A 22,713-nucleotide genomic window follows, 5' to 3' on the forward strand; every position below is an offset into this window, starting at 1 on the left:
AAAAGCCCGAGAACACCCTTTGAAACAAACATTTATAAATCTCTATGGGGGGTGGGGGGGGCAGCCGATTTCCCAAATAATTTTGACATGGCTGAATAACAAGACTGTTTCCTGAAATCTGTCTTGCTGATGCTGCTTTATTGCTTGCTGCTTAAAGAGCATCATGGGCTTGAACGTACTGGATGAGAAAAACTCAGGATTTTAATTCCCCTAAATGACATTTTGAAAACTCATGTTATGCTTTTCTTATTATGTTGGTTTTTGTTTTTTCCTTTGCTTTGCTTTAGTTTGAAGATAACATTTAAAATGAATATAAAGACTTTGTGTGGCAGCTAGATTTTAACAGCCCTGCTCTATCAGTTCTGTCTGACCTGTAGCACTGAGAAATTTTTTTAAAGTTGATTTTAGACGTCTCAATGTAATAAAAGAACCTCAAGAAAAACACGCTGTATTTTAGAGTACTTCTGAATATATATAACATCATTCTTCATAATTTTCAGATCAGGCTTATTACAGAGATTATTAAAGATCATTTAAGGTTAAACTAGATGTTTTGGGAAATCAAATATAAAAGTATCGGTGCTATTGTTGGCCCTCTTTTTAAGTCTCCTTATTTGGTAGAAGGTTCTTTTCATTCTCATCTGGCAAAATAGCAAGTGCCCACTTGCTGGCAGAGCAGCTGAACACCCCAGTTTCAGACGGAAGCTCACGGGAGCGCAGGGCAAGGCGCGGTCCCTGCCCCCACAAGTGAGCAGCGTTTGGGGGCGGGCCTTTTGGAGAAGAACCAACACATTAGTCATCTGTTTTTCAGGCCTGACAGAAAGCTTCGCTTCCAAATACAAACAGCACCTAAAATAATTTTAGCAAGGCACGAAGTACCAATTACTACCCACCTCCATCCGATAATCTGTCAGGGTTAGAGTCAAATCAGCGTAGGACTCTGCCTCTGCTTCCTTACCGGCAAAGTACGAAATGTATTCTGCGAATTTCAGAGCCAGGTGAAAACGCAGCGGCTGGTCCTGAGTTAAGCTCATTCTCCACTGGGAGAGCTCACTCACCCTTCAACTTAACGGTAGACTGTGATCTGTAACTGCATCTGGCACAAAAGCATGACCGTGATTTTTAGCCCTTTTTTCTTAATTGGAAACTTGCTTCACAAAAACACAGAAAGGCGAGTATGGGTGTCAGCTGATGAGCTGTGGCAGCCCCGCCCACCACCACTGGGCCAGGGGAGCCCCGAGTGGTACCCACGCCGGTGCCCTGGGACGGGGAAGGGGGTCGCCCCTGGGGACTCGGGGTCCACACTCACCGTTAGAGCCACACAGGAGGGATTTCCAGGACCATCATCTGTGCTGTCTGGGCTTCGGGAGGTTATGAACGACCAGAAGCAGGAGTTAGGTCCTCAAGCAGGATGAAGCAGGTCATCAGGTTACAAAGTGGCAAATGCTAACAACGAAACTGAGGGCCAAGAACTGGGATTTAGGATCCTGATGAAACACTAGTATTTAAAGTCTACTGGCACAGCCCATAGCCTCTTATGTACATTGTCTTCATTCAAAAAAAAGGGCAAACTAATATTTAGACAAATGTTCAGTTTTATTGATTTAATTATGACACTAGGAAATCTCACAGCAGAAGTACAAATCTTTTTTTTTTTTTTTTTTGCAGTACGCGGGCCTCTCACTGTTGTGGCCTCTCCCGCTGCGGAGCACAGGCTCCGGACGCGCAGGCTCAGCGGCCATGGCTCACGGGCCCAGCCGCTCCGCGGCATGTGGGATCTTCCCAGACCGGGGCATGAACCCGCGTCCCCTGCATCGGCAGGCGGACTCTCAGCCACTGCGCCACCAGGGAAGCCCAGAAGTACAAATCTTATGTACAAGTATTTATATCAATAAAAATTTCCATTGGTGATTTTTTGGCAGAATGTTGGTCTTGACTATATGTGGAATAAATATGACCATGTAAAATCTGCTACACAGGGGTGTTCCTGCAAAACGCTTGAATAAATTGAGTGTGAAAGGACAATAATACGAATGGCTAATTAAATCGGGTGATGACTGAAAGGCTATAAATACTTCATTCCAGTTCCACTAGCAGATCTCCTTCTCCAACTGTGTCTCCAGCTTTACAATGCACCGATTTCACCTTGAATAAAAAAAAAAAGCGGGGGGGGGGGAGAGTAAGAATTATTAACTAGACCAGGAGGAAGCAATCTCGTCATCCATTTCTGGAAATGAAGGGAGAGCCTGGCGGGCTTTGGAGCACAGACAGAACATTTGGAGGTAGGGTGTCCATCACAGGGGACCTCGAGCACAGGGATGTCCTCGCTGCCGCCGTGAGCTGTGAGTCGCCACGTTCCCCTCCTTATCTTTGTCGGTCCTAAAAGCTGCTGGTCGCAGGGCATCTGTGCTGTCCTTTGCACAGGGTGCCCTCGGGGGTCTCAGCTGGCAGTGATTATGCTGGATGAGTCTCCACACCCGGGAGAGTTAATGGTGTACTTAGTGTTAAACAGACAAACCCACTCACAATTACACAAGAGTCAAAACAGGTACTAATTAACAGGAGAAATTCCCTAGCCTGACCAGAAGCCTCCTTCTGAAGGGAAATGAAATTCCTCAGAGAACGAGCGCTGCTCTTGGCGGCGCGACGCGGGGCAGGCACTGGGCTGCCGTGACGCTGCCTCCGTGCCCTTTCACTCCACTGATTTCTCCCCATTTTAGTCAACTTTTGCTTTCCCAAATTTGTGTTCACTTTTAAAACTAGAGACAGTCATTTGACTTGGAAGTTCTTGCTGGGGCATGAAGATGAATGATGATGGGTTGGAAGTTAACTGACCGTCTGGGCAAGTGGCAAACAGGAAAAGTGGAGAGACCTGGGGTTGGGTGCCCTGGCCTGTGTCCCCGCGTCTCTGCCATGAGCCAGCAGCAGCGAGAAGGGCCTTCTCCCCTAGAGTTCCAACCCGGGGTCTCTCGGGACCAAGAGAAGCTGTGCAGTGACACTTGAAAGGCCTCGTTCCACAGGAGCTATTTGCACTGAAGTGGCCGCTTTTTATGATCTGAAGCCGCCGGTGTTTTTACAGGATGTATCTGTCATGATGCTGCGACTCCAGAATGGAGGACCTGCTTCCACTGTGAACGGGCCCCCGGGAGGAAAACTGGCCTCTCAAAGCAAAAACTGCCAGCCCCAGGCTCAGGGGCCCGGTCCTCCCCGCCCTGTGGGGCAGGGCCAATGTGCAAGTTCACCCAGAGCCCATCACCACCCTGACAGCACCAGGGCCTCCCCAGGAGACCCAGGCCCCGAGGACACAGACCACGCAGACGGGGAGGGAGCTAAGGCCATGTTCACTTTGGCGTCAGTGCCTCAGTCCAGCACACGGGCCGCTGGTGCATCTGATGTATATTCTGGGCCCCCAAACAAGGCCAAGTGCTCGTCACAGAGGGGAAAGCTCATGACAGTAATGCAGCGTAAATGCTGACTAACCCCAAGGGACAAACAGAACAATTTTTACAAGAGCAGAAACCAACACTTCGTTCATTTCCTAAAGGGTCATCAGGTGTGAAAAGCAGGATTCCCCCGAAGCTGCAGAGCATGCCAGTCTCCTCTCCCAAACCCCGAGGAGACTGGGTGCAGCCGTCTGATGCCCCTCCAGCCTGGTCACACGCTGGGCCTCTGCCCTCCTGGCTGGGGCTGGACTGGGGCGTCCCCCTAGGCCTGTTCTCTGAACATCGGTTTCATTTCCTTTGGGGCAGGCAACTGGAGGCTGTGTCTCTGATGCAGACTTCACTGGCAGCTGACAGTACCTTCTGCCAGGACACCCACTGTCCCCAAGGCTCAATCGCGCCTTCCAGGCATGGCCACAGTGCAGGACACAGCCAACCTACACTGCTGTCCCCACCCCACCCGACCTGCCCCGCCTCTCCTCGCTCCACTGTGTGGTACTTTCAAACCAAACCATCCTTCAGAAAAGGATCGTTCTGCTACAAGTGGTGCCTTTCTAGTCGCAGGAAGAATAATGAAGTTATTGCTTAAAAAGACTTTTCTATTTTCTTCAATGAGAAAATTCATTTAAGAAGTTTTACTCTTAACAGATTTCAGTACTAATACATCTTTTTTTTCCTCCCTAAATCGTTAGGTCCCACGCGTGGATGTGGGTCTTTCAGCTCCTTTTTTTTTTTTTTTTAATTTATTACCCATTTACTTATTTTTGGCTGCGCCGGTTCTTCGTTGTGGTATGCGGGATCTTTAGTTGCAGCATGCGGACTCTTAGTTGCGGCATGCAAGCAGGATCTAGTTCCCCAACCGGGGATCGAACCCGGGCCTCCTGCACTGGGAACACAGAGTCTTACCCACTGGACCACAAGGGAAGTCCCCCTTTCAGTTCATCTTGATCTAAAAGTGAATTGTTCTCTTTGTGGAGAAATTATCTTGAAAAGTTGAATTTTTTTTTTTTTTTTTTTTGCGGTTACACGGGCCTCTCACTGTTGTGGCCTCTCCCGTTGTGGAGCACAGGCTCCGGACGCGCAGGCTCAGCGGCCATGGCTCACGGGCCCAGCCGCTCCGCGGCATGTGGGATCTTCCCGGACCGGGGCACGAACCCGTGTCCCCTGCATCGGCAGGCGACCTCTCAACCACTGCGCCACCAGGGAAGCCCCGAGTTGCATTAATTTTTGCAATCTCTAAAACCATTTCCTGCTGTGTCACCTAAGTCTCAGATAACTAACTGCCTCTAAGACAGATGTAAACATTAAAAATTAAAGACCCCTTAATTCGAAAGACATTAAGGTGAAGAACAGTTGTTCTTTGACTCCCTGGATGTCACACAGACTCTCCTGGAAGGCCTGCAGGTCACGTGGATGCAGAACACAGGGAGCCCCGATTGCAGCGCCCTCGTCCGCAAGAGGGAGAGGCTGAGAGAGACCCCGTCCGCCGTCCCCCTCAGGCCCCAACCGTCCAAGATTCCAAGGTGGAGGTTCTGCTTCCTGTCACAGCGGCCTGGGCTGGCGGGACCTTGGGGACATACCTTGCCAGTTTTCCCAGCTGTCATACTGTTCTGCATCTTCATGGCTTCAATCACACAAATTTCCTGACCTTCTGCTACCTGGAAAATGAACAAAAAGTGGACAGAAGTTTTAAGAGCATTTGAATTTTGCAACAACGTTCAAGAGTGAGGCCATTAAGAGGATCTTTCTGTCAAATGCTCTGAAACATAATCCAAACAGCAGCAATAGCCTCTAATACTTTGTATTCCAAGTACATCTTCGGGGACCGCAGAGAAAGGCCATTCCTTCTATCATCAAGCCCTTGTCAGAAAAACATCCCTGATATTGGAGGCTGTGGGTGCTGCTTGTGGGGCCTCCCCTGCGAATCTCTGAATCTGCCTCTGCCACAGAGCTGTGGCAGAAATGGAATGCCTTCCACTTACGTGAAACGTCCAGGATTAGCACGTCTCTACGGACAGAAAGATCTGTGGCTTCCAGGGGCGGAGGGGAAGGGGGAGTGCTTGCGGGTGGGTGCAGAGGTTCTGCGGGTGGGTGCAGAGGTTCTGCAGGGGTGATGAAGTGCTCTAGGATTGACTGTGGCGATGGTTGCACAATTCTGTGAACAGACAAAAACCACTGAAGTGTACATGTTAAAGGGGTGATTGTATTGTATTGTGAAGTTTTATCTCAGTAAAGCTGTTAGCAAAAAATGGAGTTTCTGTCCGTAGCCCTGGGGGGCTGGGAACAACAGCCAAGCACCCAGGCCATGGGGACCGCTCTCCCAGCCTTTGCATGGCATGCCAAGGACTGACAACCGGTGGCTCCCAGAAAGCGCCTTCAGGAAGGGATTTCTGGAGCTCCACCCATTCCTTGCAAGGAGGCCGGTAGCTCCCAGGGGCACTGGCTCAAGCTTTGTGCTCAGCTGTTTGCCTTCTGGGGTGAGGGAAATCCAGGCGGAGCTGAGTATAAATCTCCTGGGGTTAAACCTGGGACTCCCACCCAGGAGTCAGCTGTGACTAAAGGCCCTTGTATCTATTCTTTCTCTGCCCTTGATGGGTAAGCACCAAGGAGCTGGGCTTGCATTTTTCTCCTATCTTTGTGAAAAGGGCCTTGAAGTCTTTGAAATGGGAGAGTTGAATTTCCTGGGGCACCCGGCTGTGTGGGGTGCTGGTAGACATCCTGGCGTGGGGCTCCTGGACCCTTGTGCTCATCCAGCGTTGCAGAAGTGCCTGGAGAATGTTCTTTCCTGAAATCCCCAGATGATCTCCAAGCCCCCCTCCCGGCCCCCCGTAGGGCACAAGCTGTCTCGCTGGCATCGGGACCGCCTGAGCGCTATGCGTTCCTCTCCTCTGCTGATCAGGTGGTGGGCTGCTTTTTCCTGGCACAGAAATATAGGAAGAGAGGGGATGCCAAAGCTTTGGTGCTGGCACGGAGGCGACACTGCGCTGGAGAGCTGGGCACACACGACGCGCTCGCGGCCCTTTGTGACTCACCGTCACCTGGCACCTGCATTCCAGAGAGCGGAGAACTAACTTGCTAGGGTCGCTCTTCAACACGCAGAGGGAGAGCAGTGAGGGAGGCTCCAGGGCAACGCGGGTCCCAGCTGGGGTGTCAGAACAGCCAGCCCTCAAGGCGTCATTTCCGAGCCTTTTTCTCCCTTTTTCAAAGGCAGGCAGGCAGGGACCAGGCAAGATGGGAGGAGGGCACGTCCCCAGAAGTAGCGCCTGCCGTGTAAACTCCACACGCAAAATGCTGGCGGGCCCGGGACACGGCTCTCAGGCAGAGGCTGAGTGTCCAGAGCTGGCCTCACACAGCAGCATCCCCACTCAGAGACGGGGGCATCCCGGCATCAGGGCCCGTGGCTTTCTGGGAAATGGATCTGATATTCAGCCACGGAAATGCCATCCAACAATCAGTGATCGGCTCTGGGAACTCCTTCCTCCCCGATGGACCAGTGCCTGCAGTGAGCGGCTGCGTGCATTCGCCTCACCCCCTCCCCCAGCCGGGCTTCCTGTGCTGGCGTCTGAGCGCCCAGGGCCCGTCTGACCAGCCCCAGCCCAGCCCCAGCCCCACGGGCTTCTCTCGGGCGGGCTTCTCTCGGGCGGGCGTGAGCTTGCCCTCCTGCAGCTGCTCGGCCCACTGCTCAGCGCTGCTGGCCAGAATGCTCTGTGGGATCTTTAAGTAAGTGAATTCACAGTTAACGCGACTATGAAAAAGAAACGAATGAAGCTGGGAGATTTCCAGTGGTCACTAAGGGGGCGGAGACCAAACTGACAATGATGCCCATGAGAAACTCGCAGAAGGATGGCCAGGACCCGGGCCACAGTCCCACTCCAGGCTCGAGCTGGCCAGGCTGGAGGTGAGTGAGAGCAGGGCCCGAGAGCCTAGGAGCAGTGGGAGATGGACGTGAAGTTTCTGGGGCTCCACTGTCGCTGTCCACTGACCGCCTTTCCTGGCAGCTCTGCGTGCTTGTGGCGAGGGTGATCTGCAAAGAGGTGACTTGCAGGCAACTGCGAGTGGTCGGTCCCCAATCATCCATCAGAAAAACAAAACCTCTGATTTAGCCGGAGACAATCCGGGAGACGTGGGCAAGTCCCCCAGATAAAACACCCCCTTCTCTCAGATTGCGTCACTCTGGCAATGTGATTAAAAGGGCTTCAGAGAAGGTGCCTGCGGATTGGAAGTGCCAATCTGCTGCCAGACGGGCAGCGCCGGCTGCCCTGAATCTGGAACCATCCTCACGGCTCTGTCGTCCTTTTCTTTCCTGTTTCCTCTCCCTAGTTTCTTTCCCTGTTTCTGCTGGTCTCTACTTATACTATTTGGTGGAAATTTAAGTAATTCATTTTTCTCTTTCTCCGTTCACTCACAGCAATATGCTTTGTGGTTTGCTTTTGCTCGTTCGTTCCTAAAAGAGAAAGAAACTCTTGGAAGTTGATCCTTGATGTTCCACCAAATAGTGAGACACATTTCGGTCAGCAGAAACATGTTATACGTGCACGCACGCAAACACATATACACACGTGAACTTGACCTAAATTCAAGCTATTTCATCCCTCAAAAACCCAAGTCAGGGAAGCAAATACAGTACAAACTGTACGTCAAAGAACACAGATGGGGCTGTAACTGGGGGCTGCTCCACCAACCTGCTGGGCCGCAGTTCCAACAATAACCCAGACAAAACGACACAGGCCTCTCACCTCAACCATCTGGAAGCCTCCTTGTCCAGAGGTGCCTGCACCCTCCCCTGCCCTCCCCGAGCTCCGGAAGGCACTGGAAACACCGCCTGGATTCCCCCGTGTGCTCAGAAAGTGGGGACATTAACTGGGTGAGCAGACAGGGCGCCTCCACGGCCAAGTCTCCCTCGGACAGCGCGCACACGGGGTGCAGCCACTGCAGGGTTTGTGGGCGCACACTTCCCCAACACTCTGGTGAATCACTGCATAACGACTTAATGATTGTGACAGGATGTCTCCAACATCGGGCTTACAAAATGGTCACAAGCCTCGCAAGTCTCTTTGATAAACCTACTCAGCTTGATATACTTCTCCGCTCCCTGTCTAATTGGTGTAAAGTTTGGAGGTCTGAATCCTGTATCTTTCATCCGGCTTATTGCGTCCTCTCCTTTGACATGGGGTCAAGGTTCACATTCGCATCTGATTATCGGAGCGCACTCATTAAGCGGGAGCCTGCCTTGCCCCAAAATGAGTAAGCTGGGGAGAAACCTCAGCCCATTTACTCAGCAGATTTTAGCATGCTTGGGAGGCCTGAATGTCACCCGGCGCAGCTCTCTGTGCTGCAGAGCTTCAGACATCTCCAGCTGCTGATTAATTGTGAGTGATGGGAAATAAAATCCAGTAAAGCCAGCTGCTTGCCACGGTCGGCAAAATGGCTCTGATGGATACAGGCTGCCAATTTTCCAGTTTTACTGGCAAGTCTTCCAAGTGTAATTAAGGGAAGTTATAAATGATATGGAAATCTATCAAGTTCCATTTATTTTCAGAGGACTCTTTCCCCAGAGACTTTTATCTTCAAGCTTATAGTCTGCTTTGTTGTGCTAATGATTTAAACCACTTCTTATTTCTGATTAAAGCCCCCAATATCCTCTACCAAGTTTGCTTTACTCCTTCCCCAGAGATTAAAAGACACAGAGCCTTCTCCAGCACATGTCCCTCTGGGACAACATGCTAAGGCTGGGACACATTTGGCAACTTGTATAGTTCAAACTGCAAACGCATGAAGAAAGCCCCAAGAAGGTGCACGAAGAGAAAGAGAAGAGAAGGGGGGAGAAAGATCTCCACCAAACATAAAAGGAAGTCCCCAAAGTACAGACTTGAAAGCTGTGCTCAGGACCAGATATTCATCAGAAGGTGGTGTAGCTCACTAATGTTATTTGATTTGGAATAAAAGCATGAAAATGATGGCAAAGGCCTAAAATTGGAGATGTAAAGGATGACTGCACAGTATTCCATTTCTCAATTTCATCCTTCAGAGCCACAAAATGGGGGTGATACAGTGACGGGATGAGATTTACAGTAACAGCTGTGGTCTTCCCACACAAGGGAGGCCCTTCTAATGGGCTAAGGTCTGTTTTGAACAGACGGGGAGGAACAAAACAAGGTTCCCTATTAAGAGTGTGCAGTCATATTTCTGATAAAGGAAATGATTATGGGAGTCAGATTTCCTCCAAGACAGTCCCTAACCCTCTTTTGTCATCCACAACCAGGGCTGTTTTAAAGGTGTTATCCTTTAGATATAGGAAAGAGGCCATAAACCGCGTGGAGGGTTTTTCCCCCGTAAGCCTACTCTCTAGCAACTGTAAAGGATGCATAGGAAACTGTGCCAGTGGCATATGGCTTTCTACTGTGCTAAACATTCATACAAAAGACAGGTTCATCAGTCATTGGAGTATCTGGATAAAAAATTAGCTCCTGATGGATGGTATTTTGAGCTTACCTGCTGCTAGTACATTACCAGAGAAACACAGGTTTTGAAACCCACATGACATTAGAAACTGCAGACCATGAAATACGACACGTGCAGGAGCACATAATGTACGCCAGATTATACAAAATAATAAATAAGCTATTTAAACCCTCTGCCTAAAATTGGGCCCACTGCAAGGAACCCTGGGTCACTTCTACACAGGCCAATTAATGCACAGCATCTGCTGTATAGAAGCCGGGCATGAAGCACTTCCGAATGATTTCAGCAATTAAAAGAGAACTGTTTCCTGCCTGTTCAGACAGCAACTGTTTCAATGCAAGAGTGAGCACCAAATCACTGTGTGCAGCTGAAAAATTAAGTCCCCTTTTTTGGGGAAGAGGGGTGGGTGGGAGGAAGAATTTTTATGGAAAAAGGAGCCTCCTTTTGTTGTCCTACATTCTGTGTTTTCTGCCAGATTAGACAGAAGGCTTGGAGGGCGCAGCGGCCCGCTGCAGTCTCCCCTTCTGCTGCCCGCCACCCGAAAGCAGGGATCAATATCAACCCTGCTGCCGACTCCACAAAAGTGAAAATCCTTCAATTACGTTTTTTAAGGTTGTGCTACTTAGAATACAGGTGCCTGAATGCAATGAATTTTAAGGCCCTTAGATCTGAAGAAAGATGCAGTTAACAGCCACAAGGAAAAGACATCTCAGATTTGGTTAAAAGGCACTGCGAGGGGCTTCCCTGGTGGCACAGTGGTTGAGAGTCCGCCTGCCGATGCAGGGGACGCGGGTTCGTGCCCCGGTCCCGGAAGATCCCACGTGCCGCGGAGCGGCTGGTCCCGTGAATCATGGCCGCTGAGCCTGCGCGTCCGGAGCCTGTGCTCCGCAACGGGAGAGGCCACAGCAGTGAGAGGCCCTCGTACAGAAAAAAAAAAAAAAAAAAAGGCACTGCGAGGATCTGAGTATAACAACTTCCTCTTTCTGAGCCGGTAAGATAGGCTGGTTAATATCCCCTGATATTTCCTGAAGAAGAAACATGCGTTCCCATCCCAAGATCTTCGCGTAAAGAGGGTGGGAGAAGAGACCCCGGGGAACAGGGCAGTATGTAAGCAGTGTTGGAAGGAGCCATCATCGAATTACAAAGAAAAGAGAGGGCAGGTGACAGAAACGCTGCCAAGCCCCTTATCTGCGGTGTAAGGCCTCCCTGAACGGGTCTGATCACCAGCGATTCACTCGGGAGGGTGCTGCTGGGGCTTCCTCCCTGGATGTGCCTGGGCGTCAGAGCGGGAGCCCAGAGGCTGGGGACAGAACACAGAGAGGCGGCCAGTATACAACGAGCCCAGTTTTCCCGAAAATTCCTTAAAATGAAGCAAATTACTACTCCCTACCACCCTCTAAGTTAGCTTAAAACTGGAGCCAGAACCTCTAAGGTACAAAGAGAACCAGTTCAAGTTGATGTCATTTATAGTACCTTTAACAAATCAGTCTGGATCCTCCACCTCTGTGAAGTAGGCTGCTTCAAAGGACTCAGTGAAATAATGATTTTTTTTAATTTGTTTTTTTTTTTTTAGCAAAAAGGTGAGAGGAGATATTTTGAATCTTGTTAAGGTTGGGGACTGTCATCTTCAACAGTGTTAAAACAAAGATAACATACCCTCTAATTCCAAGTAGATCCTCCCTTGAAAAATAAAATCAAATGCCAAACTTGTAGAAGACTTGTCTACAATATTTACTGATTGATCTATAAAAATATTTTATCTTATATTGATAATTATCATTAAGTTAAACTGTAAAAATTCCCAAACTGTTACCACCAACAAAAATTAATCATAACATTCAAAAATAAATGTCATCTGGAAAAGATAAAAAGGCCAAATTCAGGATAGCCATTACCTCTGAAGAGGGCAGGACAGGATTTCTCCTGGGGAGAGGCCACGGGGCAAGTTCACCGTATAAGCAATGTTTTATTGTTAAATAAAATCTGAAGCAAATATGGTAAACGTGAGCAGAGAGCATATGAGTACTTGTATTATTCTCTACAACTTTCTGTATGTTTGTAATATTTCATAACTTAAAGTTTAAAAATGTTACATAATGAATGCATGAAGCTATATACCTGCTTTCGAATACAATCTGAGGTATATAGGTGAAAAACTGGCAACTTGTCAAGTAAACCATCTGAATAACCACTGCTATAAAATATGGAAATTTAATCACTGCAATTACTTCACGAGTGTAAATCAAGGCATCCAGAAACTGGAAAATCTATCAAACAGCCGAGCCAGGACCTCTGCCAGGGAAAGATGCAGCTACCGATACTGGGCCGCGTGAAGCCAACGGGTCACTGCCAGACAAGCACGTCAGGAAGCCCCCACCCGGCCCTTCCCATGGGGAAGACCTAAGGCCAAGGGAGGCTTCAAATCCTGCTTCTTCCAGAAATGAAAAGAAAGGTCTCATGCCAAGTTTATTCTCAATTTCCCCTACATCAGCTGTAAGCTCAGTTACAGATGGTTTAGGGACAAAGGGCAGGTGTGAATATCGTTCTCTGAAACAGGGCACCTGTGGTCTCCAAAGCGGTGGTGTCCCCCTGCCTGGAGGCCTCTCCCCAAAGGAGCACAAGCACGGAGGAATATCAATCAGGGCGCAATCTGGGTGGTTCTCCCAGAAATCATTACACAGTTTCTGTTCTCCTTGGTGCACTTTTATAGTATATACCACTTTTGCCTAAGACATTGTTCATGAGAACAGCAATCTCGAACAGCTAATTAATTACACTTCTGCTGCTAAAGGCCAATTCCGTCATCAAGCGGATCTTCCTCATCTTAGTCCCGCACAAATACTCCAAATTCTGTCTTACTAATATCAAACAGACTAAGAGGTAAGAAAAAGCAGCAACAGGTACTTAATATCCACCTATTATTTTACCTGGTCCTACAAACTAATAACTCACAATATAATAATTAAGAAAGAAGGAAATGTAAACGGGTATTCAGCCTGCTTCTGGTTCGTGTCTCACTTAATTTGTGATGTTACTAAATAAGATGAATATTTCTGATGCAAAGCTGAGATGACTGCAGAATCTAAACGTAACTAGAAACCATCTTAATTAAAAGCAATATTAAAATATCCCCACGGGTTGCCTCATTTTTATTGTTTCTGATATCAAAGTCAAAACGAAAATTGTGCCACAAACTCGGCAGCTGTAAGTCTAATGCTGGGGAAAAAATGTATTCAGCATTATTCTGAAAGAATATATATTTTTAATATTTTTGTTCAAGGAATCATAAAGACAGAAGTTGAAAAACTTAATACAAGTTATTTTTTAAATGCTAACTTTGATTATAGAAATGCCCCTGGTTTATGATATTATTAAATGTACAGAAAAATTGGTATTTTTCAAACTGAAATGAAAATCAGTTATTGTAAAAATATTTTCAGAAGGCAGACAAAAAAGGCACATAGGAAAGGCACGTAAAAGTCATTCTTGGCAACTGTTTCCTCAATTACACGTGTGATTCTAGACGTTCTCAATCCACTCCGACGTCATTTCTTTCTGGTTTGCGTGCTTGTATGCATTTTACTGCTTATGAACTGGCATCCCCTCCCGACATACTCAAAAAGGTTATTATACAATCATTTCAGAAATGATTTTCCTACCATATTTAATGTTAAATAGCAGGCAACAGACACTGAAAAAGTATTAGTGACGTTTGCTGGGTGAACTTGAAACAAGCACTTAGAGTAAAACCCAGCTTCTGAGCTGAGAGGGAGGGGGACCTCTCCCCACAAAGCTCTCTGAGCACACTGACCGCTTCCAAATGGCCACCTCGGATGATTTCGTCCTGAGCGTCTTAAGCTCTGTTAACGCTATTTACTTCGCAGAGCAGATCTGTCCTTTATTGTCTCTGACACTTTTGTGGAGCAGGTTATTGCCAGGCTCACCATTGTAAGATTTGTCAAGCTTTACTTATGCTAAATATAAAAATTACAGACAACTGGGATTTAAACTATTAAAAATAACATTACAAAGAAAAATAGAATACTTGTAAGCCCTTAGCTGTGCTTTTGGTCCTTGTTTTCCTTGAAAATACACAGAGATGACTGATTCCGTTATCTTCCTACTGATAAGAGTGGAACCTGGCTCAGCTAGTGTTATTGCTAAGGACAAGACAACACGCCCTACAGTGTTAAAATAATCTTCAACTGCAAAACGTAAAAGCTACAAGTGTTATTTTCTTATAAAGGCCTCAAGTATGTGCCGTGCCTTAGGTCCAAGGAAATTTTCGACTGTTTTAATTACACAAGGCAGATTTAACTCTAGAAGTTGTTATAAGAGCCGACAATTAAACATCCCACCCCCTGCTTTTGGTTTAGCTATTAGCAGTTTGGGACACTTTTCACAAATAATAACTCAAGGGAAAATATTGTCTTATCAAAACACAGTGGTATAGAATATGGAAGGAAGTTCTGCCAGGACCAAAAGTGGCACTGGAAGCTGGAGAGAGGAATGAAAGCAGGCCTTCCGTGACCAGCCCAGGCACATGCGTGTGCAGAGCATTTATTTACAAGTAAGGGGACCCAGAGACCAGGAGGCGGTTCAGCAACCCACCCCCCAACCCCCCACGGTGTGCTCTGACTTTAGAGAAATACATAAAATAGAGGCCCCAGTTCCTTCTCAAACCAAACCAGTCTTAAATACCCACGTTTAATTATCAGTGGTGGTTTCCAGTATCTGAGCTCCCCCCATGAACCGAGACTAACACCACACTGCTCCATTCCACCAAAAGCCCTGCCTTTCCCACGTTAACTTCTTAAGCAGGAAATGGAAAGTACGAAAGCTAAGCCCTTCTGGTATCTGGAGCAGCTGCTGGCAACAAGGAGGCTGCAGGCCCCCTGCTCTCCGGGGAGGGGAGCTGACAGCCTGAACTGCACCCCCCCAGGCTCCCAGCAGGGGCTGCCACCCCCTCCTCCTCCCTCCTCTCAGGTTCTGTCTGACTCAGGTGTTAGAAAAGTGAGGATTTCAGTGAAATGTGTATTTTTCTTTTTCCAAGCACAAATTTGATTTTATAATTAAAGCCACACAGTTAGGCCTGACAAGCTCAGGATGGCTGTACACAGCCTCTGTGGCTTCCAGAATAAGCTTAAGGAGGAAAATGGAAACAACAACAAGAACCCCTCCCGCTGTTTACCAACCTACACTTCTAGTCACCAGGAGACTGTCCTGACTGCTCTGGTAATGTAGTCAGTGTAGACACTCTTAACGTCAAGGCCAAGGGGCTGTCTTCTCAGGGCCCTAATCCTTCAGAACCAACAGATACAAGACAAACCCCTCCCCGACATTCAACACAGAATCTTCATTAAGCATCGCCTCTCCCAAATCCTTAACACTAGCGTGTTAATGAGTGTTTTCTTCCAGCAATGTCAATGCTTTCAAAGTAAGCCTAACAATTCACAGCTCCTGAACCTCTTTTATGCTCTTCTAGAAAAGCTGGTAGTTGTTCCATTTCTATATCATCAGGTAAAGCAACTGTTGAGTCAGTTTTCCAACTTTACATATCAGTTTCAGGGCTAATCATTTAAACAGCTGAAACTGATCATTTTTTCTTAATGTTCATCTACTGTAAGTACTTTTCTAGAAGCTAATGCCAACCAGCTACATGAGTTTTCCTCAACGTTATTTTACTTACGTTAATAAAGAAATACAGAGGCAGTTTTAATGTAATCTTTATAGGAAAATATAAAAACTCCTGTGCCATAATTGAAATACAAAATGGAATCACCGTATCATCCATTAAAGACTGTCATGTTTGGATGTTATCTTCCGGCACATAAACAAAAATGTGGGGACTTAAGCGCTCCCTAGAAACCTTCTGGTTGCATCTTTGTCTTCTATTTACTTTTGCTGCTGGTCAATAGATTTCTATCTATGCGCTGCTACAGTGAATGTATCCTTTTGTCCATAGCATGCTACCTTGAGACTGAACATGTGAGGAAATATTAACATAGCTTTGATTTGTGCCTTGATGTCACAAGGTCAAGATGAAAAAATTCAAACTGTGATCCTAAATTTTATTTCGGAAGTGCTCTGGTACTATACAGATTACGGAATTAACTTTCCTTAGTACCCTTCCAATTTATTCCAGAATATGTGCGAAAAATCCCCCCATCGGGGCATCATTTCTTGGCATGACTTCTCAAAGGATGCTTAGACCACAGAGAGCTAGAGAGTAAACAGAAATTTTAAATGAAACGCTTCCTGAAACACTAAATTTGCCAAAAAAACAATGAATCTGGCCTTATTTCTGTTCCAGTCCCCAGTCATTTGGGAGGAGAGGCACTCAGAGATATTGTTACTAACCTAATTCAGATGTGAAACTGTTGGACAAAGAATGCACAAAAGCTCCTCTGCTGTTTTGTGGGGTCATATGACTCAAGAACGAGATCCTGCTTCAGCCTGCAACAGCCCCGAGACACACACACAGACACACACAGAAGTACGGTCCTTACCAGGTCCCCAGGCTTGACAGAGACGGCCACCACCATGCCAGGCATTGGGGAGCGCAGAATACTGCTTGTGTCCTCAGCCGCTTTTTCCAGCATAAATTTGTTCAATTCTGCGGCGAGTTTGGTTAGGATATGCACCTTGTACTTAAAGGGAAAAGAAAGTGAGATTAAATGATGAACTTTTCCTCAAATGTAGCATTCATTCAAAATCAGTTTTTAGCTTTTAAATTACACCATCTCTCAAGTCAAGTGGTTCTTCATAATTGTACACAAAAGCAAAATATATTAGTTTGTTCCTGTCATATGTTGTGAGCCGGTTGTTTAAGAAATTTCTTGGAAGTAGAACTACTCTGGTAATTAATTAATGATAAATAGTAATCACCCTGTATCTTTTTAAAAAAACACCTCAAAACTTTATAAAGAAAACAGTGAGAATTTCCTTGTATTCCCTTCACCACTTACAAACTTAATCCCAATCGACACAAATTCTACAGCTGGGCCAGCCCACGGGAGAAAGGGGTGCTGCCAGAAGACACCGGTAGGTGGCAGCAGACAGCCGTGTCAAACTGCCTGCTCCCCCCAAGACAGTGGCTGGACTATGTATTAGTAAGTTAAGACAAAGGGTTTTTGGTGTTCATTTTGGGCAAAATAATATTTAAAAATGCACATTTTTTCCAGTGGCATAAAATGTTATGTTCACGATTGAAAAAGTTAGCTTTTCTTTCGAGGCACAACACTACGTGCTCTTTCCAATGTAACAAGATGGTTATAGTTGATAGAGATGAAATATAATGTGAATATCCTCTGCACTAAGAGGCAATAATTCTAGATTTTAAAACCACTAAAAGAAACACGATCTGCAGGGCTTCCCTGGTGGCGCAGTGGTTAAGAATCCGCCTGCCAACGCAGGGGACACGGGTTCGAGCCCTGGTCTGGGAAGATCCCACATGCCGCGGAGCAACTAGGCCCGTGCGCCACAACTACTGAGCCTGCGCTCTAGAGCCCGCGAGCCACAACTACTGAGCCCACGCGCCACAACTACTGAAGCCCGCACGACTAGAGCCCCTGCTCCACAACGAAGAGAAGCCACCGCAATGGGAAGCCCCCGCTCACCGCGACTAGAGAAAGCCCGCACACAGCAAAGACCCAACGCAGCCAAAAATAAATTAATTTAAAAAATAAAAATAAATTAACAAAAAAAAACACATCTGCACAGCCCAGTACTTTAATGGCACATTTTGTAGGTGGCTCTCAAATAATGAGGGGTACGTTACAGGCAGTTCAGTCAAACAGAACATTTCTAATAAAGGGAATTTCTGCCTGGCGGGAAAAATCCTAGATCTCTGTGAATAAACACATGAGCCACAGTTTGCTCTGTTCAAACAGAAATAAAATAACATGGCCGGAGGAAGTGTTACTTGGTGAAGTTGGAACCACCACCTGATGATTTTCAAATTTCTACCAAAGTGCATTTCCCTGGGGGAAGACAGATGCAGTATCCAGGCAGCTCCATTTTGTTCGGAAAAAGCTGCTGTAACTCAAAGCCTCCTGTGGGCATCGTGATGGCAGGGAGGCACAAGCAAAATGGAATCACCCTTAACTCTGTCCAGGGGCGATGAAATCTCTTAAGTGTGCTCTCTACGGGGCCTGGTTTCAAAAGGCGTGGCGGGAGGGCCCACAGAAGAGCTTCGATGGCCTCAGTTCCAAGCAGGTTTGCGACACTGTGACAGGTTGAATAATAACATCTTTTGCATGTTTCTTTACTCCTGAGTGTGTGTTTTGCAATCAAGACGTACAAGTAAGTGTCTGCCAGTTTCGGAAGGATATGATCCTTAAGTGAAATTACAGTGCAAATAAAAGCTTTTTGCTCCTATTAAGATTCATCTGAGTCATAAGTGGTGAGGGAAAAAAGCAAGGAGAGTGCATTCTGCTGTCAGTCTAATAAACATTCTAGGCAGAGGGGCTATTTATCAACAACGAATTGTACCTCAGAGTCCTTCATTAAATCTATGGGAGGGGGGCTACGGGGAGAGGGGAGAATATAATCGTACCAAATTGCACAGTTTTAGTATCTGTGCTCTGTCTGCCTTGGAGAAGAAAATCCAACATCACTAGAAGCATCGGGGTCAACAAAAAAAAGTTACTTTCCTGGCTGGCACCAACCCTGTGCAGCTCCTCCTCGTGACTGCTCAGCATTGGGCCCAGTTGGCTGGTTTTCCCCGGAGCGTACAGATCTTTTTTCTTCTTGTTTTTCGCACAACTTGACTTCAAAATGTGAACTCGGGGAAAGTATCTTTCTACACTGAGGACAATATGACTTATCACATTTCACCACCGTGGATATATACCCTTAAAAACTAATTTTAGCTATATCACAAACGAGCCTTAATATAAATAAAATGCTAAGACTGTCCCAAGCTCCATGTCTCCCCAGAAATGACAAGATCCTGACTAAAACTGGATCCTTTTACTATTTTTATAATTTTCATATCTTTGGATTCCTTTCTCTGTAGGACTCCTGCTTTGCTTGGAAAGAGATGTAAAAGAGTCACAAAACTCAATGCCTTTAGATGCAGTCTTTGTTATTGATGAGATGTTCCTTTTCCTTTTGTATTTGTTTATTGTTCTTAAATCTGTTTGGGGGATAAGCGACTTATTGTAATCACAAGTAAAAAAATAACAACGGCGTAAGTGCCTCAGGAGAGGCCCTGTTGCACATAGTTGGCTGAGACATGACCTTTCTGAATATAAAAAGCGGCGGCAGAGAGAAGGTTCTCTTTTTAAGACTACCTTTGATGTTGCCCTGACCTTCAGCGTGCCCACACAAACACGGCTTCTGGAAACAACCCCTTGGCTGGCGGTGCAGCGGGGCACGGGGCGCAGGCCAGGATGGGAGCTGAGCGGACAGCAGCATATGGGCCCATCAGAATGAACTGCCTGGTGAGAACCGTAAAAGCTTTTCGATGCCTCAGAAAAGAAGTCATTTAAGAATGTACACTAGGGCTTTCAGAGCTTATGATCAAAACTGCTATTTATTGGTTCCTCTGAATTCTTAGGGGGCACGGGCAGAGTAGCCAACGGGGTGAGAGATTTCAGGAAAATGCCCCGTGACCTGTGCAGGCTTTGATTTTATGCTAAGTATTTGAATATTCCTCATGGGCTCCTCAGAACTTTCCTGGAGAATTTTGATTTTCAGTTGTTGTTGTTATTGTTTTCAAGCAGAGAGACCACCAACTCGATGTTTTGGGGGTGGGAGGCCAAGATGTTAAAGGCTCGTTGACGGGACAGAGAAGCACAATCCTGGCAGAAGCCAGAGGTACTCCCTCTGCAAGGTCTGGAGAGATGTCAGCAATCAGGGTTCGAGCCTGCTTGCTGGTGGGGCCGGAAGCTGAGCTGCTCCCGGGCTCATGAGGATGGAACCTCACCCCGGGGGTGTAGGGAGGTGCTCTCCAAACCACAGTCAAATGATTAAATTCTTGAAAACACACCTCGCAATGTAAGCTGGAGCAGAGAACAGGTGCTCCTGGGCTCCAGCTCCCCGATCCACAGGGCACCAAGAGGCGGGAGAGAGGCCTTACCTAATAACCTAGCTATGGTCAAATAACCCCAGGCCCGGCTTCTAAGCAAATTAATTTTGTGGTGTCTGCAATGTAAAACCATGTCTAACAAGAAAATTTCTCCCAAAAAGTTCAAAAGAAAGAGAGAAAAATCATACCAGACGTAAAAAGGATCAGGAAGAAAACTATAAGAGATGGACAATTAAAAGGAACACAATGGAACTGTTACAAAAATGAACATACAGCTCTTAACAGGGAACCTGACCACGGGGAAAAGGTGGGGGGCAGAGCCGGGCAGCTGCTGGCAGAGGAGAGGGCCAGTCCTGGTTTTGGGGGGAGAGATGGCTTTTTAACCAGACTTGGTTAACGAAAACATCCTGCCAGTGGGCATGCCCAGCCGTGCCCTGCACACACCCCACTCGGCGCCCCAGGGCAGCAAAGAGCCCTCATGGTGGACACGCTGCCCTCAGACGGTCACACGACACACCGCCCTGCTGGTGTCCGTGTTAGTTTAGCACATGCATCTCCTCATGGGGCTTAAATCCCTGCTTCTCCCCAAGGCCTCCAGATCTACCAGCGGTGTTAACACATCCCACGTGCTCACGTGCTTGTGAGACTCAGGGGTCTGGGGACCCCTCCAAGAGGAGTGCGTCCAGTTTGTTTATGTATTTTTTCAGTCGTGATTTCAGAGCCTCTCCTGTCTTTCCTCGTAAAGTAGGCTCAGCTCCAGTTTTCTTCCCTACGTCATTCTCCCCACAACGAGGAGCATACAGCTGATGCACTGCTCATGCTTTTTCACATCGACTGTGGGCTCGCTCAGCCAACACGGACTCAAGGATAAATGATGAAGCTTCACTGTCAATTACTTTTCATCAATTATCTTAACATCCTGAAGTACTGGCCTTAGACTGTACATCGACCTTCACTAAGTAAGGTGGCAAAAACATTTCTTCAAATACAAGGATCTCTTCTCATTCAAAGTTTTACACCTTCTGCCCCAAGGGTCTCCAACCCTTAAGCTGTGTCTTCATTTCCACTGCATGGCAGTGAGAGCTAACACTCAAATGCTCCTCTAAAAGTCTACTTTCCTAACTCTGAGCCAGAGGTAAACTGTCAATGTTTTTAAAGTGACAGAAATGACTAGATGCAAAAATGAGGATGCATCTTTGAAAACATCGGTGTTTCAGAAAAATAGGAAAAAAAAAAACAAACCAACCCCACAAGATATAAAGCATTTAGGTGGGATTAGAACTGTAATTCAACCTTGTTTTCCTTTCCTACAGTCTTCGTGAGATACATAATTAACACTGGCAGAAGAACAAAGCGAGGGTTCCAAGCCAGGCAAAATACATTCCCCCTCTACTTCATTCAGCATCAGGCGCTACAAAACCAAACCAACAAAAATGTTCATGAAACAATACTGAAAGCACACAGAATTGAAGCTGGCGCTGTCCTGCTGGAGGTGCACCCAGGCGAAGAAGGGGGAATGAAGAGACAGCAGTTAGAGCGCCTGGCACCGCCGCAGTCACCGGGCCGGCCTGTTAGCATAACGCTGTGACAGCTCCATCGGTACGGTCTCAAGGTAGCTGTCAATCAAGGATGCATCATTTAATCCAGCAGCACTCGGAGGACTTTCTCCGACAACCCACATGACAGCATATCTACAGCTCTATTTATATCAGCACCCAGTTGTGTTTACAATGCTGTTGTAATTAGAAAAGATGCAACAGGCAGCAATATTATTGAGATCTCCATTTTGCAGTACTGCCCTGTAAAGTGTGATCTTGCTTCACAGAGTCATGCTAAATGACAAAAGGCTATTTTCTTCAATCTCCCGGCTCAGACAGCACTTCATTTGCAGCTATCTATAATTAGATTAATGGTGTAGTGCAGTACAAAGCAGGCCCACTTCACATCAGATAGCATATGAATTAGGACAAACACTTATTTCAATTCCAGGCAGAGAAAGCAATGACTGGGGTATTTAGCATACCCTTTATGGTGGAATGAGATGTTAATTGTGTACCATTACCTCTAAACTGCTTGCTTGTTGTATAAATCACTGTGCTAATTGATGCAGAGATAGAAATGTAGCCACAGGCAAGAAAGCAAAGGAATGAGGGCCGAAGATGCTGGATAAAGGATTATCGAGTAAAACCATATGGAGATGAGGTTCCTTTGAAACCTCTCCTTTCTGCCCATGAACAGGATCTCTTAAAAGTACAGAAGAACTCTTGAATCAGGAAAGAAAATTTAATTTTTCGCATTTCTTTTTAAAAACACAAATTCCTTTTAAAAGTTCCTAGCTGCCAGAAATCCAAATAAGAGGCAGGTGGAATTAATCTGAATATACGCCTACAAAAATACGGAACGTGTAGTTTTCAAATAGTTGGAGCACCTTAACAGGGTTTTTGGATCATAGGTTACTAAGTAACACTTGGAAACTACCTGAAGCAGATGTTTCTGACACATCCACAGGGCAAAAACAAGTTTTTCCCAAGACTTGAGGTTGTTCTTACAGACCAAAGCAAAATACAAAACAAACCTGTGCTGGTTTAGGGGTGTGAAAATTAAACCGCACAACTCAGATGGGACTTGAAACCACGGTCTTTTAATTGAGATCACACATCTCGTCTCAGGACCTAATGAAGCTCAGGTTCTTTAAGTCTCATCGCAGAAAGAATTCAGTGAGAGACAGAGTGATAGGTAAGAAGTGGATTTATTACATTATAAAGCAACTATACTCCA

At 46.5% G+C, this 22,713-nt stretch overlaps 1 protein-coding gene across 6 annotated transcripts in view; it reads right to left on the bottom strand.

Moving 5' to 3' along the window:
* The window catches only part of PCCA (propionyl-CoA carboxylase subunit alpha), a 353,831-nt gene that overhangs the window by 99 nt on the left and 331,019 nt on the right, over positions 1 to 22,713 (bottom strand). For 2 of the 6 annotated variants that reach the window (XM_029210009.1, XM_029210011.1), the window contains 2 exons: positions 16,412 to 16,552; positions 4,165 to 5,098 (listed from right to left, as the gene is read on the bottom strand). In XM_029210009.1, coding sequence (XP_029065842.1) covers positions 4,778 to 5,098; positions 16,412 to 16,552 — 462 coding nt within the window. In that variant the 3' untranslated portion in view covers positions 4,165 to 4,777. The other 4 variants (XR_003791702.1, XR_003791703.1, XR_003791701.1 and 1 more) reach the window with 4 other exon arrangements.

This window comes from Monodon monoceros, unplaced genomic scaffold (assembly GCF_005190385.1).
Source record: "Monodon monoceros isolate NGI ecotype Baffin Bay Population unplaced genomic scaffold, NGI_Narwhal_1 Super_Scaffold_8, whole genome shotgun sequence".
NCBI lineage: Eukaryota > Metazoa > Chordata > Mammalia > Artiodactyla > Monodontidae > Monodon > Monodon monoceros.